Source organism: Wolffia australiana, chromosome 14 (assembly GCF_029677425.1).
Source record: "Wolffia australiana isolate 7733 chromosome 14, ASM2967742v1".
In the NCBI taxonomy this organism is placed as follows: Eukaryota; Viridiplantae; Streptophyta; class Magnoliopsida; order Alismatales; family Araceae; genus Wolffia; species Wolffia australiana.
The window spans coordinates 5,451,792-5,479,528 of record NC_135848.1 but is presented as its reverse complement, the minus strand read 5'-3'; the positions used below and the strand labels follow the sequence as shown (position 1 = coordinate 5,479,528).

The 27,737-nt window shown below is 40.3% G+C and overlaps 2 protein-coding genes and 1 long non-coding RNA gene across 4 annotated transcripts; 1 reads left to right on the top strand and 2 right to left on the bottom strand.

Moving 5' to 3' along the window:
* Positions 1-360: 360 nt before the first annotated feature.
* On the bottom strand, positions 361-14,582 carry NUP1 (nuclear pore complex protein). Its single transcript, XM_078586578.1, has 9 exons — positions 14,191-14,582; positions 12,369-12,415; positions 11,024-11,127; positions 10,722-10,923; positions 9,580-9,894; positions 9,409-9,483; positions 2,944-3,606; positions 2,446-2,861; positions 361-2,350 (listed from the first exon to the last, which is right to left on the bottom strand). Exons 1-9 carry the CDS (start codon positions 14,480-14,482, stop codon positions 613-615), a joined length of 3,852 nt encoding a protein of 1,283 aa, XP_078442704.1. The 5' UTR covers positions 14,483-14,582; the 3' UTR covers positions 361-612.
* A 4,443-nt stretch (positions 14,583-19,025) lies between these two features.
* Positions 19,026-24,772, bottom strand: LOC144712249 (putative serine/threonine-protein kinase PBL23). 2 transcript variants are annotated; one of them, XM_078586474.1, is made up of 6 exons: positions 24,503-24,772; positions 24,182-24,351; positions 23,083-23,264; positions 22,279-22,468; positions 21,762-22,153; positions 19,026-19,712 (listed from the first exon to the last, which is right to left on the bottom strand). In XM_078586474.1, exons 1-6 carry the CDS (start codon positions 24,526-24,528, stop codon positions 19,344-19,346), a joined length of 1,329 nt encoding a protein of 442 aa, XP_078442600.1. In that variant the 5' UTR covers positions 24,529-24,772; the 3' UTR covers positions 19,026-19,343. The 2 variants fall into 2 exon arrangements, with proteins under 2 accessions (XP_078442600.1, XP_078442599.1); XM_078586473.1 differs by lacking the exon at positions 24,503-24,772 and having other exon boundaries at positions 24,182-24,453.
* On the top strand, positions 21,757-23,300 carry LOC144712250 (uncharacterized). The gene is made up of 3 exons (XR_013583753.1): positions 21,757-21,870; positions 22,871-22,951; positions 23,101-23,300. It is a non-coding gene; the product is annotated as an uncharacterized LOC144712250 (long non-coding RNA).
* Positions 24,773-27,737: the final 2,965 nt, after the last annotated feature.

Here is a 27,737-nt window from a genome sequence, read left to right as displayed (position 1 = left end):
TCTCTGAAAGAGATCAAAATCATAATGATAAAATTAAGTATGATGCATCCTAAATTACAACTCAAAGTTTCTAGATTCATTTTCATCTGCCTAAAACCAGAATATCTTATAACTTATGTTTACCCACAGCTGTAATTACTTCACAGAAATAAACAAAACCTTGATAGGGTTCACCATACCAAAAAAACATTTAATCCAAAAGCCTCAACTTTTAGGCATCAACCAAATACTCATTTCATTAATCTTTTATGAAGCAACTAGTTATCATGTGATACTAATAATTAGATACTTATATACCCTCCATCTCTCTTCACTAACATGAAGACAAATGGGGGACACCCAACATAGGACACTGAAAGATGGAGGAAAACCAGTGCATAAAAAGAAAACAATACATTCAATAAGCATTTTTCCATTTTGGGGGAAACATTCACGCCTTCACCCAGCCCAGATAACCCACAGCACCATCTAGACGCCCGCCCCAACAATACGGCCACGACTATATGCCAAAATTGCAAGGGGCAGAGCGAGCACATATGAGAGAGAAACCAACCCACTTGCTGGAATTCCTGGCCATCACACATCTTGAATCAAGCCCGGCTAAAGACTGTCCTACTTCTTGCGGTGCTTATCTCTCTTCGCCTTGATGAACCGCCGACCAGTCTTATCGCCGCCGCCGCCACCACTGCCCATGGAGAAATTCCCATGGAACTCAGCTCCGGTACCCGGCTGAAAGGATGGCTGCCCCGGCATGAATGAACCAGGCTGGGGGCTCGCAAATTGAAATGCCGCCGGAGCCGCCCCGAATAGAGGAGTGCTCGGCGCAGAGCCCGCCGGCGACGCGGCCGCCACTGTGTCATCAGTCATGCTGTCCTCGTTCATCTGGTCGTTCCCCGGAGAGGCAGAAGCAGTCTTGAATCCTCCCATCGGAGACCCAAAGGCCGCGGCCGCCGGAGACGAGAATCCAAAGACTGAGGGAGATGGTGTAGCTGAGCCAGCGGCGGCGGCAGCTTGGGTGAATGAAAAGATGGGGGCAGACGAGGAGGCTGAACCAAATGCAGGGGTTGAGGAGCCAAAGCCAGTGCCAAACAGTGAAGGTGCCGTCGACTGCAAGCCGCTGACCCTAAAAATACTAGCCGGTGCTGCTACCGCAGATGTTGATGCTAGAGAAGTTTCCGTGATGGCGCCGCTGGGTTTGAATAAAGAGGTGGAAGCAGAACCTGCCAAGTTGAACTGACTCGTGCTCTGTGCAAACAGAGAAGGCCCCCCAGTTCCAGTGCTGCTGGCACTGGGGGCGCTGAATCCAAACAATCCGCTACCCATGCTTGAGAACGGAGCAGCGGTCGTAGCGGAGGGCCTGGATAGGCCAAAAATTGATTCCATGGCTGGTTTTGGAGCAGACTCTGCAGATGCTGAAGGCAATGTTGTTGCTGGAGATGTAGCCGGACCAAAAATTGATTCCTTGACTGGTATTGGAGCAGAATCAATAGTTCCAGGCATAGTCACTGTCGTGGAGGAAGAGGGCTGCCCAAAAATTGATTCTTTGGCTGGTTTTGGCACAGAGTCTACAGGCGTAAGCGCAGACGTAGGTGTTGTTGCTGAAGAAGCAGGCAGGCCAAAAATCGATTCCTTGACTGTTGCTGGAGCTGAAACTGTAGATGAAGCAGGCAGGCCGAAGATTGATTCCTTGACAGGTGCTGGAGCTGAAACTGTGGATGAAGTGGGCGCGCCCAAAATTGACTCCTTGACTGGTGTTGGAGCTGAAAATGTGGATGAAGTGGGTACGCCGAAAATTGACTCCTTGACTGGTGTTGGAGCTGAAACTGTAGATGAAGTGGGCACACCGAAAATTGATTCCTTGACTGGTGCTGGAGCTGAAACTGTGGATGAAATTGGCACGCCAAAAATTGATTCCTTGGCAGGCTTCGTGGCTGAGTCTATACCAGCTGGGGAAGCAAATAGAGCTGTCGAGGAACCCTTGGCAAACTGAAACAGTGGTGCTGAAGGTGTGGAGAAGGGGCCCAACGGCTCCGTCTTAGAGGTGGTTGCAGAGGTGGAGAACAGCGTAGTAGCAGAGGTAGAGGCGCTGGCAGATATAACCTGGCTGGTGGAGGAGACAGAAGTGGAGGCAGATGATCCAAAGAATGAAGTTGCCGCTGATAATGTGCCATTGCTTTGTGTGGTAGAGACAGATTGAGCCGCAAACTGGGAGGCACTCGCAGAGGTTGACATTGAAAAGGCAAATGATGGTAGGCCAGTGGAAGAAGATTTGAATAGGAAACCGGGCTGTTGCTTCTGTTCTAATTTCTCAACCTCTGCTTCTGTGACAAGCGTAGAACCTGACGGACGGCTGCGGAAAAAAAGATAAACTGTATCATGTCAACCAAATTCCGAGAATAGAGTGAATGTAAGAAAGCCAAAATTGAAGAAAAACAGCACGCCCACCTTCCAGGTAACAGCTCTTTTGCCGCGGAAGGTTCAGTCGAACTTGCCAGACTTGAAGAAAATGTCAAGGGGCTCGTTTTAGAACCAAAGTTGAAGATGGGTACAGCATCTTTTTCACCAGGTGAACCAGGTTTGCCGGCAACCTGCGAGGACAAAGGAATTGACGAAACTTGGAACGTGAATTCAGCATCCTTTCCAGAAACTATGCTTCCGTTGCTAGTCAACTTCCGTTCATGTTTAACTTCCGAGGCATGAGAAGCAACCGAAACGTCCCCTAAAAGGGCTGGTTTCTTAGAGAGGAAAGTGTCTGATACTGGAGCCTTTTGATCTTTCATGTCAATCTTCTTTGCACTTGATACTGACGGAACAGAAACTTCTCTCTCGTTATTCCCATCATTCTCATATTCCGATGGCTCCTGTCAGAACCACACACGGATCAGCTAGATTCATGGAATAGAAAGAGGGAAAAATAGATAAAGGAAATTCTAAACATCCTACCAGAGGCACTTGCATCTTGAACGCAGATTTTTTCTGCAGAGAATCACCAGCAAAGCTCAGAGGACCCTTGACCTGCGTTGTTTCTATTACACCGCCAGTCTGCTGTGGCTCAGGCGCCACTTTGTTCCCAAAAATTGATGTGGTCGAAGGAATCAGTCCAGTGTTTTCGGCGTAGGCATTACTCTTGGATGCCGGCTTGCCATTAGCCTCCACATTGAACAACTTTGAAAGATCTTTCTCTGTAACATTTTTCAATGCCTGTCCATGTAGCATGTCGACAGTCAACTTGGAAGGTGGCTCATCCCTGAAAATTGTTTTAGTTTCAGAACCCTTTTCTTTCGGGGAAGGGACTAACTTATCAAGCTGTTGCAGGATTTTTTTTGCCATTTCTCTGGATTGAGGAGGCACAGAAAAATAATCTGCCCGGTTGACTCTATCTTCCACTCCTTCCATGCTCTCTCCTACAATAGGCGGATGAACCTTCTGTGCGGAGGAAGATGGTTCAGCAGAGTCCAGAAAGTTTGTCGGTTGAGATACAAGGCTGGGCAATTCTTGCGTCAAACTTCTCAAGGGAGTAATCGAACTGGACTTCTGTCTAATTCTACGGATCGGGCCCACAGATCCAATATCATTTTCCAGGACAGAGCTCCTCCGCTTAAGAGCCTGTGTAGACAAAAAAAAATAGATTCAATCACATCAGAATGATTTAAGGTTTTAAACAAGTATTCAAATTTTTAAGTTGAGAACAAGGGCTGGACGTTAGCCAAAAAAAGGTTACTATTTTTTGTTAGATCATAAGGCCCAAATAACCCATGTATTACCGGGCCCATGTTTTATAAATGGGCCCGAGCAGAGAGGAATATGACCGTTGAGTCCAACGGTCATATACCTCCAACGGTCGATTGGCAGTCTCCAAAAAGGGGGGAACATTGTGTAGTATTTGTCGTTGTGAAAAATAATATACATATATTTTTCTTCTTTCCACAAAATTTACCCTCTTGATAGTGAAGAAATCTCATGGTATCAGAGCAGCGATCAAAGGTACACCAAAGACGACAAGTTTCTTCTTCGAAATAGTTTCTATTTTTCTTCTCGATTCGGCGACGAGCTCCTCTAGCATTTGTTGGTGGCATCGTCCTGCAACGACTCCTGATTCGGCGACGATTTCGGCGCCCTTCGCAACGATCTCGGCGGCATCTGTTTACAAATTCGGCGGAGTCTTCCAGCGACGATTTCTGCGACGACTCTTGCTTCGGCGACGATTTCGGCATTTTTCGGCGACGATTTCGGCGCCCTTCGGCGACGATCTCAGCGGCATCTGCTTGCAGCTTCGGGGACGTCATCTTGCAGTATTCGGCGACGATTTCTGCTTTGGCGACGTTTCTCGACATTCGACCAGAAATTGGCGATTTTTGACGATATCGGTGATTCCAGACATTGGGATTTCGCGATATCTTGATTTCGCGAGCTGTCACAATTTACTTCCGGAGTTTTTTTTTCTTGATTCGCGATCCACGCGTCTCAGAAAAAACTCTACGCTTGGGGCAAGCTACGACTGGTGCAGAAGAATCTGATTCCCATCTTTGAATCTGCACACGGCGACAGTATCTGATCAAAAGGTGTGTTCACTCTCCGGGGAAGCTCTTCTCCAGTGAAGACTTGCTCCGTCAAATTATCAGCTCCTGGTTAAGGAGTATTCTGTCTCTTGGTGCCCCGTCTACTTATCTTCAGATGGGAAAGTCCAGGATGGCTGAGAGGGATTCCGAGATCACCCCCTCAGCTATTGTCAAAACGGCTGAAACACCTGCTCAGCCAAGGTTATTTCTACCAGACCTGGATATCAAATATAATGGAATCAATGGGCAGAAGTGGATAACATTGGTCCAGAGATCCCTTAAGGCTATCTATCTGGGGAATCACCTAACAGAAGATGCTCCTTCGGAAGACACTCCCAAACTTGAAAAAGTAATTTGGGAATCTGAAGAAGCTTTTATCACCAATTGGATGATCAAAAATATGGAACCAGATCAGGCAGACGACTATCTACTTATTGATTGTGTACGAGACTTATGGCAAGAAATTCAGAAATCATGTGCGGAAACCCACAGCGATTACCGTGTCTATGACCTTCGAGAACAAGAGAAAGCATTGAAACAGGGAAATCTATCAATTTCTTCCTACTCTGCAAAATTAAAGGCCATATGGAGGGAGCTGGACCTTCTCTGGCCTACCGGCGACAAAAACTCACCATCTTATCTCAGAGAAACCAAGTTCAGAACCCTCACCTTTTTGATGGGATTGAATTCGGAATATGAGAATCTTAGAAGTCAGTTGCTACACAGAGAGAGGTTCCCCACCTTAGCAGAGGCTATCTCTGAATTGCAAGGGGCAGAGCGGCGGAAGAAGCTTAACTCTAAGGATGGAGAGGTGTCTACTCCTGTCTCAGTGGCCCACTTGGCCAAGAAAGGGGAACCAAGGCACAATATAAATAATGCAGCCACATCTTCTACTCAGCACCAGAAGTCCACTCCAGGAAGGTAATTCCTCAGAACTTACTTGTGGCTAATGCAGGAAACCAGGCCACCTAAAAAGGGACTGCAGAAAGTTAGCCTGGATGGAAGAGCAGATCAGGAAAGGGACGTGGAATCCAGGGCAGCATAAGAAAGCCTATGTAGCAAGTGAAGGAGAGGAATTATCTGCTGCAAAGAAAGGGGAAGACGGAGGTGAAATTCAGAAACTTATTCAGTCAGAAGTGAACAAGATTCTTCAGAAGTTTGGCTCTACTTCACTCGTACAGTCAGGTAAGAAATTTAGTTTCACTACAGTTACTAATAATACACCTACTACTGCCTCTTGGATATTGGATTCTGGGGCGACAGACCATATGTCACCCCACAAAATGCTATTTAAAAATTATGAACTAGAAACTAATAATCTCAGAGTTTTTACTGCTAATGGTGGAATATTAGAAGTGGCAGGAAGAGGATCAATTGAAATCAAAGGGAAATTACTAAAAGATGTTTTGCATGTACCTGAATTGAAAGCAAATTTATTGTCCTTAATTCAGTTAGTAAATGATACTGGATGGCGATTTATCTTAGACTCAGATTCTTGTTTCCTATGTCTTAAGGAAACCGGACAGAAGATTTCATCTGTTAAGAGGAGGGGAGGTCTTCTCCTGCTAGATGGATTGGAGGAGGAAGAAAAGCAGAAAGCCACTTATACTGCCCAGAGTGAAGAACGGATCAATCTTCTGCATAGGAGACTAGGACACCCCTCATTCCACATTTTGAAACATTCCCATCCCAATTTGTTTAAAGGGATTATTTTTGATAATTTGCATTGTGAAAGTTGTCAATTTGCGAAACACAAACGATCTTCTTTTCCAGTTTCAGATCACAGAACTCAATCGGCATTTGATTGTATCCATAGTGATGTGTGGGGACCTTGCTCCACATTGGGACTATCCCATCACAAATGGTTTATGTTATTTGTAGATGATTTCTCTAGGTATACATGGGTGTATCTACTGAAATCTAAGACTGAAGTTCCATCTGTTATCATCAAATTTTGTGAGATGATTAATACACAATTTGGAAAGAAAGTACGAATATTTAGATCAGATAATGCAACAGAATTATTTTGTGGAAAAGTAACTGATTACATGGAAGAAGAGGGGATAGTTCACCAATCCTCATGTGTGAATACCCCTCAGCAAAACGGACTTGCTGAAAGAAAAATTGGCCATATAATGTCTTCAGCCAGGGCTCTTTCATTTCAAGGGAATTGTCCCAAGAACTATTGGGCTGAAGCAGTCGCAACAGCTACTCATCTTATAAATAGGACAGCCTCAAAAACATTAAATTATCATGCTCCTATTGATCTTTTATCTGCTGAATTTCCACGTTTATCTTTAAGAACTAACCTCCCAGCCAAGGTGTTTGGCTGTGTTGTATATGTTCAAGTTCATCATGCAGGAAAGTTAGACCTCGAGCCCTAAGATGTGTGTTTCTGGGATATTCTTCAACACAGAAAGGTTATAAGTGCTATCATCCAAGCTCCAGGAAGATCTTCATTACTGCAGACGTGAAGTTCGACGAAATCCGAATGTTTCATGCTCCTGTAGAACGATCAGAAGAGTATTTAGAATCTTCAGAGCAAGAACAGGATAGTATGCAGCAAAGCCTCTCCTCGGCATCAGAAACCTATGATAAGGACATGGCTATAAGTACTCCTCCAAGTCCTCCTGAGGAGGAGGAGGAGCCTCATAGACCATGCGACGATTCAAGTACAACAATCATGCCGGCAGGAGGAGAAGACTCAGGAAACGATGGTTGGTCCATTGCCATAAGCAAGGGAATTCGTAACTGCACGAAGACTAAACGCTATCCAGTTAACAATTATCTATCTTACTCCCGGCTCTCTCCAGAGTATAATCAGGTGGTTCAAGCCCTCATGACAGTATCTATTCCGAAGAATGTGACAGAAGCAATGTCATCCGCAGAATGGAAGACAGCTATGGAAGAAGAAATGGCAGCACTAAAGAGAAACGGTACTTGGGAGATGGGCCCACTCCCACCCGGAAAGAAACTAGTGGGAAGTCGATGGGTATTCACTGTAAAATATCACTCAGATGGGTCAGTGGCCAGGCACAAAGCTCGCTTGGTGGCACGAGGATATACACAGTCCTACGGCATCGACTACAACGAAACATTTGCTCCAGTTGCAAAGCTAAACACAGTTCGGATTTTAATAGCGCTCGCCGCACTATCTAATTGGAAGCTCTATCAATATGATGTGAAAAATGCCTTCTTACATGGAGAATTGAAAGAAGAAGTGTATATGGCAACTCCCCCTGGATATTGTTTGAGTCAAAATTCGGGGGACGTATGTCACATCAAGAAGTCCTTATATGGCCTGAAACAATCGCCAAGAGCGTGGTTTGGAAGGTTTTCAACAGTAATGTTAGCAGTGGGGTTCTTCCAAAGTGAGGGAGATCACACATTGTTTATAAAGCATGGCAAGGATGGGAAGATTGCAATTTTAATTGTGTATGTGGACGACATCATCATCACTGGAGATGACCACACTGAAATTCAGAATCTGGAGAAACACCTTTCACTTTCCTTTGACATAAAGGCACTAGGTTTAATGACGTATTTCCTGGGAATTGAAGTGGCCTATTCTCGGGCAGGGATTGTACTTTCTCAGCACAAGTATATCCTTGATTTGTTAAAGGAAACCGGGAAGTTGGATTGTCGACCAGCAGCTACACCAGTGGATAATAATGTTAAGTTAAAAGCTGAACAGAATGAAAAAGACACACCAGTAAACAAGACTTCATTTCAACGTCTCATTGGTAAGCTACTTTATCTCAACCACACACGGCCGGATATTGCTTTCGCAGTCAACTCTCTCAGTCAATTCATGAATGATCCTCGGGAATCACATCAACATGCAGCAGATCGCATCCTAGCTTACCTGAAAGGGTCAATTGGACTTGGTCTACTTTTTAACAGAGGAAGTGAGGCAGTGTGGTCCTCTACACGGATTCTGACTACGCAGGATCATTTGAAGACAGCCGGTCTACATCTGGTTACTGCAGTTTCATAGGAGGGAATCTTGTCACATGGCGTAGTAAGAAGCAGAAGGAGGTCTCTTTATCAAGCGCAGAAGCTGAACTCCGAGCACTGAAGAAGGGAGTATGTGAAGGGATGTGGCTTAAGGGTGTCTTGCAGGATTTGAAGGTTTTTTCAGACAAAGGAATGACTCTGTACTCTGATAGCAAATCAGCAATTGCTATGGCAAAAAACCCAGTTCAACACGAAAGGATGAAGCATGCAAGGGTGGCACGACATTATATTAAACAAAGTATTGATGAGGGCTTCATTATACCCCATTACATTCCTTCTCTGGAGCAGGTTGCGGATATCTTCACCAAGGGGATCCCTGGCCCGCATTTCCAAGTCTTATTGTCCAAGTTGGGCATGATCAACATCTATACCCAACTTGAGGGGGGGTGTTAGATCATAAGGCCCAAATAACCCATGTATTACCGGGCCCATGTTTTATAAATGGGCCCGAGCAGAGAGGAATATGACCGTTGAGTCCAACGGTCATATACCTCCAACGGTCGATTGGCAGGCTCCAAAAAGGGGGGAACATTGTGTAGTATTTGTCGTTGTGAAAAATAATATACATATATTTTTCTTCTTTCCACAAAATTTACCCTCTTGATAGTGAAGAAATCTCACTTTTCCTTTTTCCTCGACAGGATATTTAAAATATGAAACAGAAATAATAACTAAACAAAGAAAAGATCCACACACTCATTAGCACATTGCCTATCCATGGTTCCTCCCTGGCACAAAATAAACCCAAAGAAAAAAGCAATTTTTTAGAAGAGGAGGACATTTCACAAGTGACAGTCTTCAATTCATAGCAACTGATGGGCCTCAACCATACCTGCGTCCCACTGAGAAGTCCATGTTTTTTGGCCGTCCAAGATCCGGCATCTTTATCCTCAACTTTTCCATCTTCCTAGAGAGGAATAAGAGAACCAAGATAAGAACTTCAACATGAAAAAGGAAACTAAAAAAATATCATGAGTTTATCCCTCGTAAGATGATGTCCTACCTTGTTTCTGATGGTCGACTGGGGTCTGAAATAAGGAGAACGAGACATTCTGTAAATTGCCGATCTGCCTCGAGACATCGGAGTCATAAAACTATTGTCGGGAGCAGCCCGACCACCAGGAAATCTGACAGCCAACTCTGAGCTATGCGTTGGTGTAGTTACTTTTTGTTGAATGCTAGCAAAACTTGGTGAGGTTGTTGCATCTCTAAAGATCTGACTTCGAAGGCTTAAGGAAGATGGCGAAACTTTGGACGGCCTGGAACCCATGTACGCTTTTGCAACTTCGGCAGGCGAGGCAAGCTCAACTCCCGATATCTGATACCGTCCATATTACCCATGACAATCAGTACACAATCAACAATCGTGATGAAGCAACACCCAGTTACAATTGATAAAACGAACCTTAATGGCTAAAAATAGCGAAAAAGAATTAGAAACCAGTATCTCGAACACATTCAATTATGTACTAAATTTAAGACCCGGGGCAGAAAAATAAAATACCAATTAATCATACACATAGCCAACAAACCATATGAACCCAACAAGAAGCATCTAGTTCTTGTATAAACTGAAAGAAACTTAAAAAATGAAGTAATACAGCTACCAGAGAAAAAACTCTTGCCAACTCAAGAGAAAGGCGGCGGCTTCATTTTCATAAGAGGCCATCGTTTTTAATCAGTTTCTCTGTCCACGTGTTCTTCAATTCATAGACTATGTGAATATAGCCCAATTGTGTACTTTTCTGACTAACATTAAAACACTAGTCAACGTCATTCAAATAATCAATCAGTCAACAAGTAAAAACCTTCACGGTAGCCACCAATTTATACCTAATTCTGGTTAAGATACAAATAAGAAATTAAACCATCTGCATCTTACCCTAATTATGGTTAAGAAATTGCAACGAATATCTCAATTTGACCCATCTGCACAATCATTCGATTCCCGCCAGCTCTCTAAGTTCAGAAAGAATGACGATGGGCCACTTATTGCACGTGGTTCATTGGGACGACAAGAAATACATAAATAAAGCATCAGATAGGAGCATGTCTAACAGTCTCCAGTCACCATACTATACTTGATTCAGTAGCACAAACATAAAGAGTAAGAAACAACAATAATGAAATCAGAAATTTGCTTACTTTCAAATTTGAGCTTGGACCAGAGGTGACTCCAACGGATCTTTCCAGTTTTCTTTCAAGAGCTGAAAATTTTTCTGCTTCCTGCACTGCAGCTTCCAGCGCAGGAACAGGCATGACAGACCCAACATTTTTATTATTTTTTTCATTCGACAAATCTACCGTTCGTGCGCGTAATAAGCCTGCCAAACGGTCATACTCATCTCTGCAGGACAAAAATATTACAAGTCATGCTTGAAGGCGAATTTTGTGGTGACACGTCAATTCACATTCGTATGCAAAAGTGCAGAGTCAGAAATACGTGCCTGGTAAACGTCTTCTGCTTCAATAATCTCTCGAGATCTGAAATACCATCCTCGTCACATTGACCTTCAACCTCCTGGGTTACTCCTGGTTCTGCCTCTGAATTCTGAGTTGAGGAAGCATTACTCATGAAAATGGAATAACTATAAGCTAGTGTGCATGTATTAAACAAAGGTGAATTCGATCACTAACATGGATAGACAAAATAGCAGATATTTGATCCCAGATCCAATTTTACATAAACAAACAAATCCTTGACACTACTTTCTCAAGGATAAATAATTTGCACGCACTCATGATGCTCGAAATCAAAAATATGAAAATACAGAAGGTCAATGCCTGACTGGTAAAGAAGGGAGAGAAACAGACAATGCCACATTTACCGTCAAAAAACAGACACAGATGTATCAGATGACGACATTATTAAAGGACGAAAAGTGCAGTTCTTAACTTGTAGATAATACATTGACTTATGAATCATCAATATAATAGCCAAACGCCATTTTCTTCAAAGAACAAATAGTCACACGTCATACCCATTTATGAATGTTCACTTACGACTGCTCATACCAGATAGTGCCCAACAGTCACTGATGAATTTTCGTTTTCAATTCACTTTATCGACTGCTAAGAGACATTCGTCACTGAGTTTTACTGCCTAACACGGTATACACTCCCATTGCAGCAATGTGAACTGTGCCCACGTCATTACCCTTTCAATTGGGTTTTCAGTCTTACTAAACAAAAGTGAAAGATATAGGTCCAGACATACATCCTACAGTAAATGATAACGACACAGATAAAGAGAGATGCCAAAAAGGATTATTGCCTAGATACATAAGGCAGAAATTAGCATAAATTATTTCTTTGAACAAACTTTCTGGTTAGAGTACACGAACAAATAAACAAAAGGTTTGGATTTGACTCCAGATACTTTTAAATCAAGACAGTGAAACAGGCAGAGGTCCAGATAAATTCGTTAATTGAAACAAATGAAAAAATATCATAAAAAGACAATAACAAGAAAAATAACATTTACTGACACTATTTTTCCCCTCAGATGGATTGAACAGTACGCATTGTATCGTTTCACAATGAAATCTGATGTAATTCCCATCACGTGAATTTTTTTCAAAAAAAAAAATTCCCACCACGTGAATAGGATTAAAGAAGTTATTTTGTGTTGACAATAAGATGTATGATTAAAAAATCAAATCAAAAGTACTGGATTATTATAATTTTCTCCACTGAGGAACAATTAAGATATTGGAAGATAAGGGAAGTCTCTATCTAATCTGAGCTTTCAAATCGTATGAATGGCAACACATTACGCTGAGGATAACTTACTGAAACAAATATATCTTCAACCACTTCTCCAGATTCCAAAGTTTGAACTGCGCCAAAAGGACGAAATAATCAACCTCCTCATAGGTTCCACATCCACAGAATAAACAAGAAGAAATATTTATAACAAAAAGATAAGAAATTCACCTTTAGAAAAAGATGGAAAACAACAAAGTGGTAAAGCATGCAAATTTCGGGCAGTTCTCATATAGGCAGATTTCAACCGATGAAATTTTGCTAAACACGAAAACATGAGGGGGCTGAAAACTGAGGGGAGAAGTAAAGACTAATATCATCGACATGTCACAATAAGAGGAAAAAACTAGGTTTGATTCTTACAGTTATAACTTAAGTTTTTACAATTTTTGAAATTTTCTGATGATACGGAAAAATATAGCTCAGAAAGCTGCCACCTCCTCGTCAAAGGCTTTCATTATGATCAGAAATGAAACCACACTACATCAAATTTTCGACCAATGTAAATAATAGCTTCTTCAGTGCTTCCTGGCTATGGCAGAAGTTGAAGTATAGCCTATTCAGTGCCATATCACTTATTTATAATGCAAGGCAAACCCTGAAAAAGCTCTAGACTCAGTATAACCCAACAAAAGCAAAAGTAGTGAACTGGGGCTAAATAATCGTCATACCACAGATGCTCTACTTCAACGCAAATAAGAACAATAAAGCGATTATAATAAGCTCCAAAAAAGGGGGGAAGTAAAATATAAAAAATCCTAATCTTTCATGAACTAGACATGTGAGGGTGCTCACAGACATTAAACCGAATCACGAACAAGAACTGCATAGAACACCTACTCAAAACACCAAGACTAGGTATAACCCACGAAAAACAAAAAGTACTCAACCGGGGCCAAAAAATCCCGCGACCAATAAATCGATCATCAATTCTCTACTTCGCAAGGCAAAGAAAAACACTTAAAATGGGCTTCAAAAAACGGATGGAGAGTAAATACAGAGAAACCCTTGCCATCCATGAACTAGATATGTAAAGGGAACACCAAATCACGCACAAAAACCGAGTAGAAAACCCACTCAAAAACATTAAACTTGTTATTACCCAACAAAACCCAAAATTACTCAACCATCAATCCCGTGAACTTCACAACTCAAAATAGAACGATTAAGATAAGCTCCAAAAAAGGGAGGAAAGGTGACCAAAAAGAAATCCTTATCATCCATGAACTACAAAACTGTACAGAAAACCCACTGAAAATCATCAAACGTGTCATAACCCAGCAAAACCCAAAAGTACTGAACTAGGGCCAAAGAATCCCAAGACCTATAAATCACCCACCAATTCTCTGATTTGCAAGTCAAATAACGATAAAAATAAGCTCATAAAAAGGATGGATAAGTAATAAAAAAAAAACCCTTATCATCCATGGACTAGAAAACTGTACATAAAACCCACTCAAAATCATCAATCTTGTCATAATCCAACAAAACCCAAAAGTACTGAACTAGGGCCAAAAATCCCAAGACCAATAAATCACCCACCAATTCTCTGCTTCACAACGCAAATAACAAAGATTAAAATAAATTCAAAAAGAAGGTACATAAGCAATTACAAAGAAACCCTTATCATACATTAACTACAAAACTATACAGAAAACCCGCTCAAAATCATCAAACTTGTCACAACCCAACAAAAAAAACCAAACCAGGGCCAAAGAATCCCAAGCCCTCCAATTCTCTCCTTCACAAGGCAAACAAGAACAACGACATAGAGAAAAAAAAAACCAAAGCACCACAAACAAATTCCAAGAAAACAAACACCAAAACACTAGATTTTCACAGCACGTACCAGTCGGATCAGCCAAAGGGGGGGCGCCGAGGCGCTTCCTGAAGACGGAGGAGAAGAGGCGATGGGCCCCCCTAGTGATCAAAGAAGAAGCGGGATCCACAATCTTCGAAATCCACCCACGACGCCGATTCCCATTCGCCAAAGGCCCAGGAATTTCTACGGGCAACCCTCGAACCGCCGCTCGATCGATTGGCGGCGGCCGGTCGTACGGCGTCGGAATCTTCCTCGGAATCTTCCTCTTCAGCTTGCCTCCGATTCCCCCTCCGCCGGCCTCCGCCGCCGCCGTCGCCATCGCCGCCGCCCTAGAGAGAGAAAGAGCGAGGTAGAGAGAGAAGCTCGAAGCTCTTCTGAGCGTCAAGAAAGCAACTTTCCGCTGAAATCTTCAGAAACCCTCGCCAGAGACGGGAGGGAGAAGACGGCCTCTTACGCTCACCGCCTCGTGCTGTTTACTGTTCGGTCATCGGTCCCTTATCCTCACCGCGGTGCAGCGCACTCTACTGTTGAATGGACCGCCAGGATGGACTGTTTTGGCGGGCCTGAGCATTTATATTAACGCTCATGTTAGGGGAGATAATTTAAACGTAATAAACGTATTTTTTTCTCCTAGTAAAGAGAGTGTCTTTTGTCTGCTCTCTGTCAGGTGGGGATTCTAGGAAGAGCAAGATCAGAAGAATGATCCAAGAGAAAGCATCTTTGCATCTATGGTGAATATAATGGTCAAAATAAGAAAATATATTTCATTGAATGAGGAGGATTGAGTTTAGCTTGATTCATTTAATAATGTTTTGATTTGTCCGGTATGAAGATTGTGTTTAGCTTGATTGATTTAGTAATGTTTAAAATCATGAAATGTATTTTGATTGATGCGGTATGAATATTGAGTTTAGTTTGATTGATCTAGTAATGTTCAAATCCAGGAAATGTACTTTTTAATTGAACCAGTAGGAGAATTGAGTTTAGCTTGATTGATTTACTAGTGTTCAAAATCAGGGAATGAATTTAATTGAATCAGGAGGAGGATTGAGTTTGGCTTGTTTGATTTACTGATGTTCAAAATCAGGAATGTATTTTGATTTGTCCAATATGAAGATTGAGTTTAGCTTGATTGATTCAGTAATGTTCAAATCAGCAACTGTACTTTTTTATTGAACCAGTAGGAGAATTGAGTTTACTTGATTGATTTATTAATGTTCAAAATCAGGAAATGAGTTTGATTGAACCAGTAGGAGGGTTGAGTTTAGCTTGATTGATTTACTGATTTTGAAAATCAGGAACGTATATGATTGATCCATTATGAAGATTGAGTTTAGCTTGATTGATCTAGTAATGTTCAAAATCAGGGAATGTACTTTTTTACTGAACCACTAGGATAATTGAGTTTGGCTTGATTGATTTATTAATGTTCAAAATCAGGAAATGAATTTTATTGAATCAGAAGGAGGATTGAAATTAGCTTAATTGATTTACTGATGTTCAAAATCAGGAATGTATTTTGATTTGTCCAATATGAAGATTGAGTTTAGCTTGATTGATTCAGTAATTTTCAAATCAGCGAGTGTACTTTTTTATTGAACCAGTAGAAGAATTTAGTGTAGCTTAATTGATTTATTAATGTTCAAAATCAAGAAATGAATTTGATTGAACCAGTAGGAATATTGAATATAGCATGATTGATTTTTTAAGCTTCAAAATCAGGAAATGTATTTGAGTGAACTAGTAGGAGGGTTGAATTTAGCTTGATTGGTTTTGTAATGTTCAAAATCTGGAGCTGTATTTGATTGAACCAGTAGGATAATTGAGTTTAGCTTGATTTATTGTAATTTTAAAAACCAGGAAATGTATTTTATTGATAGATCTAGTAATGTTCAAAATCAGGAAATGTATTTTTTATTGAACTAGTAAGAGAATTGAGTGCAGATTGATTGATCTAAGATTGGTAATCATGATTCTGTTTTGTTTTTGAAGAAAATGATTCTGTTATTGAGTTACTGAAACGAAATAAAAAGAGAATACTCCAGTTAATTTAGACGTGCATTTTTTTTAAGTACGTATAAATAACAAAATGAACATTTTTCCCTATAGGAATATATATTAAAATTCTACCCAAACAACTATAATAATATTTCAAATCCAATTTTAACTATGATAAAAGTGTCAGCTGAAAATAAGATACCAGGCAGCAATGCTAACCTAGTGCCCTTGTTTCAATGCAATTTTAATTAAACCGACTCAATTAAAATTCATCTTCCTCACTTTTCTACAAATCTTTAAAATCCCAATATTGATTTCATTAGTTCTCTCATCAATTATGTACGAGTTTCTATTAAAATTACAATAGTTTTAGTTCTGAACTTATTATAATATCTCTTTCTCAAAAAATTATCTCAAAATGGCTTTTCCTCAATTATTTTATTCATTTATCTCTCTCTCAATCCAGTGAATATCAAATTCTCTTTTAATATGTTTATCAATTTGAATACAAAAATATCTTCTATTTAATAAAAATTCATAAATTTATTTAATTGCATGTCTCATCGTGTATATATCTATCCTAATTTGTTTCTTGCCAAAATTCAACTACCACAAAAACTTATTTATCTCAACTACCCATAATTTTCTTCATATTAAATATAAATGTATTTTAATTTTTCAGATATTGATGCATTCAAATGTAATAATTAAAAATTTCAGATATAATATCTTTTTTAATTATTTATTTAAATATTTATCATTCACCGATCAATATTTTCAATTATATTCATATTATTTTCATATTCATCATCTATTTTCTGTCTCTATGTTTTATTTATATTATTAAATTTCACATATATAAATTTAGGTAAAATTGATTTATATAGATTTAGGAATTTTTACTCAGTATGAATTATTAAATTTTGATCTTGTACTTTCTTCTGTTTTAGTTGTGGATTCATTAACTAGACTAGTATATGGTCCAAGAGGCTAATATCCATAAGATTTATAGGACATCAGAATATATACTTAAAGTGAATAGGGTTTCATGAAAAATAATGTTATGTATAAATGTATTTCAAGCCCCAAATGATGAATACCCATGCAAATGGCAAGAAGATCCTTTCAGATCCATGGTAGCGTAGATTGATCAGAAGACAATGATATTAATATGGTAATGATCAAGAGGCGACACTAGTGTGGCCTGAGACAAGTCATTGAAGGAACAAAGCTGTAGCGGATTTGACTCCACGCACAGTGATGTGACAATCACAAAACACGGATGTGTCATTGGGATGCAGGCCATCCAATTCCATCACTACAAATCTATGATGAATCTCATTCATGCTCATAAAAATTATTGAAGTTTTTATAATGCTTACACTGAATTGATGAGAAAAATTTAACTGCTTATATCCATCCAAATTACAATCAAGAATGATCATGGTCATGTGATCATTTTCCCTATCCTGTTTTACTTAAAAATTTGATCATGATGTGCATCCCCTCTTGACACCAAACTCATAAAATGTTCGATGGAGTTATGACTGCACTTTATGCATGTATGTAAAAATATATTTTTGAGAAGAGCATAAATTTAATTATATGTACTGATGGAAATATATGTGGTCGGCAAACCAATCACACATTCGATCTCTTGTTCCATGTTCATTAATAGAACATATGGTTAGGAAATTGATGACATCAAAATGCAGTGATAAGTATGTGATTTCATGATTTATATTGCTATTTATATAAATAATGTGCAAAAAAAATATCACTTATTCATGATGAAAATGAAATTAACACTCAGTTTTGTAATTGGTTCTATCTAATGGGGTCAACAATGTATGAACTAACCCTATTTGATTCCTTTGAACCAAGTTGTTTATTTTTGTCATGATTTCCTTTGATCTTCATTTATAACACGACTTAGTTTATTGGAATATTAATGGTGGAGAAGGCAGGGACCTAAAAGGAGAGGCCTATTGTTGTTTCTTTCCTGAAAGGAGGCGTGAAATCGACTGGCAAAATATCCAAATCCTGGCCACACATTCTAGGTTTCTCACATTAAGAGTCTAGGATCCTTAACCCCTTTTCTTACACATTGTAACTATCCCTCAATTTATGTCCCAAACTCTGTTTTGGAAGCCTTGAGTGCAGCATTATTTCTTGGATCCGCTCTGTTTGAGATTTAGGTTAAGTGAAGAAGGGAATCACATCATCAGGTTTGGAGGAAACTGAAGAAGAATGCATCCTTGGTCCAAAAAAGGAGTGACACCTGAGTTTCGTGCAGTCTTGGAGGTTCCTGCCTTCCACGTTCAATTTTTCTGGCTTGTTTATTAGTGATAGCCAAGATCTAGGACTTTCCAACACCGCAAACAATGTTGAAAATCCGTCCTACAGCTCAAGTTATTGCATTTTTTCTGAATCAAAAAACCAGATATCCACCACATGGTTTTGAATACCGACGCGTCAGTTCCAGGGTGCTCGTGTGGGATACCCTGGCGCCCTCTGCCAAAACAAATATTGTACACTATTTTAAGCAGTTATTCTTTGATTTCTAAATATTACTAGATTAATAAGTTTATCGTTGATTTTTTCTCAATATTATTTAGGTTTCCCTTCATTGCATTTGCTTAAAAACAAGAAAACTTTTGCTTCTTTTAGAGTTAGTTTTTGTTTTTGTCTTAAAAACTATAAATATATAATCACGTGGAAAAATATTCTAATTGATTTCTGGCTATGTATGGTTTGACCCTTACTCAAATCTATACTTAGTAAGGTAACAATATAAATTTGTTGTTTAGTCCAAGAATTAACAACAAGTTATTTTCTTTTTCTAGGTTATCAGAATCAAATCAATGCCACCATAGTTTGAGGATAAACGAAGAAATCTAGCTCTTTGAAGGTCGTATAGATACAACTACATGTTAGATTCTATAATCAATTATGCAGTCGAGTTCAGATTCAGTCGAACAAAGCCATGATTCATAGCAGTATCGCCACCATGGAGGAGAAAATTTTAGAGATTTTTGTGTTGGTCTTTGGTGGCTCATTTGCTATTGTTCTCCACTGCCACAACTTGGGTTAACTGCACCTGCTTCACCAGTTATGCCCTCACTGCCTCAACAGCAAGATACACTTTTCCAGGTTCAAAAGACATAAGATACACTTTTTGGTCAGCAACTTGCATATATTGTTTTCCCAGTTCTCCTGGAACAGGTGGCTAGATTGTCTTCATCATGGCAGCATCTTCGGCCAACATCATCACCTTCTCCTCCATTTCTTTCTTCACAGTCATCTTTCCTGGGAAGAGAGGTCTCTCTGGGTGGAATGGAACTGTTCTTAGATATTTCAACCTTGGGAATAGCAAGGTATTCCAGGGCAGTGACCACATCGCTGATCATGGGCCTTGTGCTGGCTTCTTCTTGAAGGCACATTGCTGCCACAGCCAAGGCCTGGTAGAGACTCTTGAGAGGAAACCTCCCTTCTAGTAAAGGATCAGCCATGAGCACAAACTTTTTCTTGTCCTTGAACAGCGGTTCAGCCTGAAGAATCCAAATCAGGCCGTCAATCAAACGAAGAGGAGCTATTGTTTGTAAGCTTGATGATAAACTTCGGAGATTAGGGAGATAATAGATCGATCAGTTTATGGACTGACGTGTGAATAAATACTCAAGTAATAGATACATATAGCTAAACAGATTTAGATAATCAAGACACCTACACGAGTCAGAGAGAGAGAGAGAAAGAATGAACGAAATAGACAGACAATGAAAAAGAGAGAAAGATTGAACGAAATAGACAGACAATGAAAAAGAGAGAAAGGGAAACAAAGAAGGAAAGAAAAACAAAAATAAAGAAAGAATGAGAGAGAGAGGAAATGAAAGGGAGGGAAGAAAGAAATAACGAAGGAAAAAAAACAAAAACAAAAAAAGAAAGAATGCAAGAGAGAGAGGAGGAAATCATGAAAGAACGAAGGAAAGAAAAGCAAAAACAAAAAACAAAGAATGCAAGAATGAACGAAAGAATGAGAGAGAGAGAACGAAAGAAAGAGAGAGAATGAATGAACAAAAGAGAAATTAAATGAAAGAGAGAGAGGGAAAGAAAAACAAAAATAAAGAAAGAATGAAAGAAAGAGAGAGAGAGAGAGAGAGAGAGAGAGAGACAGAAGGAAAGAAAGATAGAGAGACAGAATGAAAGAATGAAAGAGAGAGAACAAAAGAAAAAAAACACTAAAGAACGAAGAAAGAAAGAAGAGAGAGAGAAATTAAGAATTAAGGAATAAAAAAAAAAGGAACAAAGGAGAGAGAGAGAAAAGAAAGGAAGAAAGCACGAGAGTGGGAGAGAGAAAGAAAGAAAGCAAGAGAGTGGGAGAGAGAAAGAAAGATAGCGAGAGAGTGGGAGAGAAAAAGAAAGATAGCGAGAGAGTGGGAGAGAAAAAGAAAGATAGCGAGAGAGTGGGAGAGAGAAAGAAAGATAGCAAGAGAGTGGGAGAGAGAAACAAAAATAGCAAGATATAGGGAGAGAGAAAGAAACCTAGCAAGAGAGAGAGAGAAAGAAAGATAGCAAATGAGACGGAGAGAGAGAGAGAGAAAGAAAGAAAGAAAGAAAGAAAGACAGAAAGGAAGACAGAAAGAAAGAAAGCAAGAGAGAGTGAGAGAGAAAGAAAGATAGCAAGTGAGACGGAGGAGAAAGAAAGATAGCAAGATAGAGGGAGAGAGAAAGAAAGATACCAAGAGAGAGTGAGAGATAAAGAAAGATAGCTAGTGAGACGGAAAGAGAAAGAAAGATAGCAAGTGAGACGGAGAGACAAAGAAAGATAGCAAGTGAGATGGAGAGACAAAGAAAGATAGCAAGTGAGATGGAGAGACAAAGAAAGATAGCAAGTGAGATGGAGAGACAAAGAAAGATAGCAAGAGAAGGAAAGAAAGAAAGATAGCAAGAGAAAGAAAGAAAGAAATAAATAAATAAATAAATAAAGAATGAAAGAAAGAAAGAAAGAAAGAAAGAAAGAATGAATGAAAGAAAGAATGAAAAAAAGAATGAAAGAAAGAATGAAATAAAGAATGAAAAAAAGAATGAAAGAAAGAATGAAAAAAGAATGAAAGAAAGAATGAAATAAAGAAAGAATGAAATAAAGAAAGAAAGAACGAATAAAATAAAGAATGAAATAAAGAAAGAAAGAATGAATGAATGAATGAAATAAAGAATGAAATAAAGAAAGAAAGAAAGAATGAATGAATGAATGAAATAAAGAAAGAAAGAATGAAAGAAAGAAAGAATGAAAGAAAGAAAGAATGAATGAAACAAAGAATGAAATAAAGAATGAAATAAAGAATGAAAGAAAGAAAGAAAGAAAGAATGAAAGAAAGAAAGAAAGAATGAATGAATGAATGAATGAATGAATGAAATAAAGAAAGAAAGAAATAATGAATGAATGAAAGAATGAGAGAAGGAAAGAAAGAAAGAAAGAAATGAACATGGATGGATGGATGGATGGGTACTTGGACGAATAATTGGATACTTGGATGGTTGGTTGAATTAATGGACGGAAGGATGGATACTTGGTCAGACAGAGATTCAGAGATGTCTACCCATTGGACGAGGTTCTGCTCGGACGTGGGTTTCGCCGTGTCAATAGCTCGCCGGCCGGTGATGATCTCCAAGAAGACAACACCGAAGCTGTACACATCGGACATCTTGGTGAGCTGCCCAGTCATGGCGTACTCCGGCGCGCAATACCCATAAGTGCCCATCACCCGCGTCGAAACGTGGCTCTTATCCCCCACCGGCCCCAGTTTAGCGAGCCCAAAATCTGACAACTTCGGCTTGAAATTCTCGTCTAGCAGTATGTTGGAAGCCTTGAAATCCCTGTAGATCACCGGCGGGCTCGCCGTCTCGTGCAAATACTCCAACCCCCTCGCCGCTCCTTCCGCAATCTTCATTCTTGTATTCCAGTCCAATGGCTCTCTCTCCGGCGGCAGATCTTCCTCCAAAAAACAGGAAATTCCCCATGTTTCGATCACAATTTAATACATGTTTCTGCGTCGCAGTTCGTCTAAGTTTTCATTTTTGCAGAGTATTTTATTGTGTACCGTGCTTTTCTCTTACCGAGGAGATGATCTTCCAGGGATCCCAAAGGCATGAACTCGTACACGAGAATCCTTTGCTCGCCGTCGGCGCAGTACCCAATAAGATTAACGAGATTAGGGTGATGCAGCAAGCTGAGCATTAGCACCTCCACCAGGAATTCTCTGTTTCCTTGCAACCCATTGCGATCTAGCTGCTTCACCGCGATACTCTGTAGAAAACACACGATTAGGAGCTGTATTATGTACACTGATCTCTTACTTACATTGCATAGACATTGTATTTTCAAAAGGATTAGAAGCACTCGAGTTAAAACTTAGGGTTTTATTTTTTTATTATAATAATTACTCTGGAAGGTAATCTTCACCTGCTTAGTATTTGGGTTTGGTTACTTTGTTTTGATTTGAAGTGTTTGTTATTGTATGTGCGAGTTAAACTTAGGTTTTGATTCTTATTAAAATTACAATTCTGGAAGGTAATCTTCACCTGCTCACTATTTGGGTTTGGTTTTGGTTTGTATTTAAGTATTTGTTACTGTATGTGTGCGATAAAACTTAGGGTTTTGATTTTTAATATGATTACAACTCTGGAAGGTAATCGTCACCTGCTTCAGTTTCAGGTGTGGGTACTTTATTTTGTATTTGCGAGTTAAAACTGAGGGTTTTGATTTTTATCATAATTTCAACTCTGGAAGGTAATCATCACCCGCTTACTAGTTTGGTTACTTTGGTTTGTATTGAAGTCTTTGTTATTGTATGTGTGAGTGAAAAATTAGGGCTATGATGTTTTTAACATACTTTCTACTTTGTAAGGCAATAATTTCACCTGATTTGTGTCTTCCAGATAACCCTTGTAAACCCTTCCGAAGCCTCCTTCTCCGAGTAGGCTCTCTGGGCGGAAGTTCTTAGTCGCTACCGCCAGCTCTCGAAACGTGAACACTCTGGCGGCGATGTTACCGTTTCCGATTCTGAGAATCTCCTCCGCTATGAACCTGTTCTTTGTTCCCTCTGCACCCAAACGAAGATAAATCACTTTTATTTTTCTGGTTCCGGTCTGTTGCCTGGTTTCTCATTGAGCTAGAAACTTAATTCAGAACGATTATAGATTGAGCAAAGGCTATAAAATCACGGTTATTATCGTTAAAGAATCTGTTCTTCGTCACCTCTTTACAGAAATAAAGACAAATCACTCTTATTTTTCTGGTTCCGGTCTGTCGCCCGGTTTCTCATTGAGCCAGAAACTTAATTCAGAACGATTATAGATTGATCAAAGGCTATAAAATCATGGTTATTATCGTTAAAGAATCTGTTCTTCGTCACCTCTTTACAGAAACAAAGATAAATCCCTTTTTTTCTAGTTGTGGTTTGTTGCCGGGTTTCTCCTTGAGCTAGAAACTTAAGAACGATAATCGATAAATCAAAGATTATAAAATTATGGGTATTACCATTAGAGCCAGTTCTTCTCCCTCTCTGTGCCGAAACAAAGATAAATCACTCGTTTTTATATAGTTGTGGTTTATTGCCCGGTTTCTCATGGTGCTAGAAACTTAATGAAGAACGATAATCAATTAATCAAATATTATAGACCACGAGATTATCGTTCAAGAAACTCTTTCTCGTCCCCTTCGTACCCAAACAAAGATAATTATCCCTTTTTTCAGGTTGTGATCCGTTGCCGGGTTTCTCAATGTGCCAAAAACATAATTCAAAACGATTATCGATTAGTTAAAGACTGCAAAATAATGGGTACAATCGTTCAAGAACCTGTTCTTTTTCCTCTCTGTACCCAAACGAAAATAAATCACTCGTTTTTTTTCAGGTTGCGGTCTGTTTCCCGGTTTCTCATTATGCTAGAAACTTAATTCAGAACGATTATCGATTAATCAAAGACTGTAAAATCATGGGTTTTATCGTTGAAGGGCTACCGGATCTGAAGGAGATGTTGTTGACAAGGAAAGCGAGAGGATTCTTATCCCTCCGATCGGAAGATCTGTGAGAACGGCGCCTCCTTCCACTGTTGCTTCCGCAGCAATAGAAACAGCCCACTCCACCTTTCTTCATTTTCTGAATCAGCAGCTCGCGTAGATTCTTAACCCTATAATCATCAAACATTAATGATTTTTCAATCATTGGTTGATGATCTTGATTTTCTGGACTTCATCACATAATCAAAGATAATGTAGAGAATAAATTTGATCGTCGTAGTGGTAAGACATCGTAAAAAGAAGAGATCGGCTTACACATACATCAAAGAAGATGTTCTCAGCCCCATCGTTCTTTTGAAATGCACGCAGGGACGTTCACATTTGTTTCAAAGAGTAAATGAGGGCTTTCAACACGTTGCATTGTCGTTATCATGGTTCATCTCTCTCTCCTTCCTCTCTCTCTCTTTCTCTCTCTATCTTTATCTCTCTCTCCTCTCTCTTTTCTCTCTCCCTTTCTCTCGTGTCCGCATGGTCTCCATAAAAAGAAATCCGGAATTCCGACGAAGATTCACGTTACGAAGTTGAGGGGGAGTTCGACAGGCGGCTATTGATAGCAAACGCCAACGATGGTACGTAAACAGACGCGGTATGGATGGGATTGGAGGTGAGAGAGAGAAGGATAAAGGTCTGATAGAGGTCTAGAGAGAAAAAAAAGGTAGAGAGAGAAGGAAAGCGAACTTAACTTTCCAGAAGCACCCGAGAAGATAGAAATGCTATGGGGTGGAAGATGAGAGAGAGAAGGATTATGGTCTAATAGAGGTGTAGAGAGAGAGAAAGAGATAGAGAGAGAAGGAAAGCGAACTTCACTTTGCTGAAGCACACGCGAAGAAAGAAATACTATGGGATGGAAGATGAGAGAGAGAAGGATAATGGTCTAATAAAGGTCTAGAGAGAGAGAGAGAAAGAAAGAGATCTTAACCTTGTAGAAGCACACGCGAAGAAAGAAATACTACGGATGATAGGAGATGAGAGAGAATAATGGTCGAATAGATGTGTCGAGAGAGAGAGCAAAAAAAAAAGATAGAGATAGAGATAGAGATAGAGAGAGATATATATAAAAGGAAGCTAAACCTTGTAGCACGCGCAGACAGAAATACTACTGAGGTTAGGGGTGTTCGGATTTAGACGGTTTTAATTTTTCTGGCTTGATGGACAGTACAGAATACTATTTGCCTTAATCCACAAAAACGTAATTTGGACGGAGTTTGGAGGGTGAAAATTCTCCCCCTTCCATCTACCTACTGCCGCTTACCTCTTTTGGTCCGCTCTCTCTCACTCTCTCTCTCTCCCTCTCTTTCCCTCTCACTTCCTCCCTCTCTCTCCCTCTCACTACCTCCCTCTCTCTCCCCCCTTTCTCCCTCTCTCTCTCTCTCTCTCTCTCTCTCTCCCCCTCTCTCCCTCTCTCTCTCTCTCTCTCTCTCTCTCTCTCTCTCTCTCTCTCTCTCTCTCTCTCTCTCTCTCTCTCTCTCCCTCTCACTCCCTCCTCTCTCCCCCTCTCTCCCTCCCTCTATCTCTCTCTCCCTCTCCCTCTGTCTCCCTCTCTCGCACTCCCTCCCTCTCTCTTTCTCCCTCTCTCCCTCCCTCTATCTATCTATCTCTCTCCCCCACTCTCTCTCTTCCTCTCTCTCACTCTCTCTCCATCTCACTCCCTCCCTCTCTCTCTCCCCTCTCTCCCTCCCTCTATCTCTCTCTCTTTCTCCCCCTCTCCCTCTCCCTCTCTCTTCCACTCTCCCTCTTCCTCTCTCTCCCTCTCTTTCCATCTCACTCCCTCCCTCTCTCTCCCTCCCTCTATCTATCTATCTCTCTCTTTCTCCCACTCTCCATCTCCCTCTCTCTCCCACTCTCCCTTTCTCTCCCTCTCTCTCTTCCTCTCTCCCTCACTATGTATCTATATATGTATCTATCTTTATATCTCTCTCTAATTTTCTGGTTTATGGTTCTGATACAGATTTATGAGGGGACATATTTGGATTATTATTGATAGGAAAACTTCCGATTAGGTAGAGGTCATAACTATGGTGCACAATCGTCCAGGACATGGACCAAGGACAGGACGGGATGACAATTGTCCCATCCCATTTTTAAGAGTTTCCGCATCGTCCTGTCCGAACTTCATCCTGTCCTGGAGATTTTTTTCCATGTCCCATCCTGTCTGGACATGATCCCATCTAGGGGAGTATCATCTCGTCCAACATCTAGGACGATAAATTATGTTTCTAGTTATGATGTAACAAAAGGTTGTTGATGTTAGGTTCTAGAGGCTTTGACATGGATGAACAAAACAAAATGATGTGCAGCGGAAGACTTTTGCGAATTGAATGGCATCGACAAAAACATTAAATGAAGTACCTTTGCACGAATCTGATTCATGATTTCTTCGATCCCGGAGCGAGACGAGTCGAGCTGCTCAAGTGTGTAGCCTTAGACGTATCCACGCGGTCCTCGCACGTCGGATCTACTCCTTCTCATTGATGAGCCCCGTTCTTTCTCCATCAACATCATTACATCGTCCCGATCACATCAGGGATGGAGAGGGGATGTGGGGAGAGTAGAGAAGAAGGGGAAAGGCCCCTGAACAATTCTGGCCTCGGTGAATTTTGTTCAGGGCCTTCCCCTATTTATACTAAGTGGGTATTTTTCATAAAACCCCCAAAACTTAAGTATATCTTCCAACGTCCAAAAGACCATTTGCGTGTGACCCTCTAGGCCCATGTATCAGTCTAGTTAACAACTCCAATGGCCCAATAACCTTTATTGGCCTTCCAAACTAATTAACTATATCATCATATAGATTAATTAACTTCGGATTGATTTAACTTAATCGATAGGTCGAGACTCACACGCAAGTGCCAAGCTACACCTCGTGTCCTAGAAGATACAAAGGATTGTGTATCGACTCGCCATAGAACCTGTTCATCATCGTTACCGTGTATGTATAATCCCTCATCCACTTGACGCTCCTTGGGCGACTTAGGTATGGTCAACTGTCAAACCCTAATTGGTCATTCGAGTTAGTATCGATGCATTCGGAAATCATCGAAGAACTCTTCTTCGATATTTCACTGCCTTGGCCAAGGACTTCGTTGCATCGTCTTCCTTGAGCTGTCACCTCTTATATCGAGGGTGGACGATCCCATCTTGACCATTCAATCGTCTTTGTGTACTTCTTGATGCACCCGAACTAAGACCGTTTAGAATCCCATGATTAGAGACTCGTTGGCCATAGCCAAAGTACAATCGTCCGTCCACAAGACGTCTTTGGTGTCTCAGGTCTAAGGACCACTTACACAACCATGACGTGAATCAACCTGATTGATAGTTCAGTATAATACCATCCAGGATTAAATGCGGATCAATTCAGTGAACTCTTTCCACTAAAGAGCGCCCACTATCTATCCTCAGTGTCGCCACACTAATGGCAACGGGACCGGCCATACTCATCATATGAGTGAGGCTAGATAGTGCTATTCTATCCGGATACTTCGATGTCCTTCTC

Excerpts from the sequence above, each read along its gene's own strand:
- NUP1 (XM_078586578.1), bottom strand. The coding sequence starts at position 14,482 with ATGGCGACGGCGGCGGCGGAGGCCGGCGGAGGGGGAATCGGAGGCAAG. Across the intron at positions 11,128-12,368 it reads TTGAAGATATATTTGTTTCA|AATTCAGAGGCAGAACCAGG; the intron begins GTAAGTTATCCT and ends TCCTCAACTCAG. Across the intron at positions 9,484-9,579 it reads AGTCGACCATCAGAAACAAG|GAAGATGGAAAAGTTGAGGA; the intron begins GTAGGACATCAT and ends ATTCCTCTCTAG.
- LOC144712249 (XM_078586473.1), bottom strand. The coding sequence starts at position 24,386 with ATGATTGAAAAATCATTAATGTTTGATGATTATAGGGTTAAGAATCTA. Across the intron at positions 23,265-24,181 it reads CAACATCTCCTTCAGATCCG|AGGGAACAAAGAACAGGTTC; the intron begins GTAGCCCTTCAA and ends GTTTGGGTGCAG. Across the intron at positions 22,469-23,082 it reads ATCTGGAAGACACAAATCAG|AGTATCGCGGTGAAGCAGCT; the intron begins GTGAAATTATTG and ends TGTTTTCTACAG.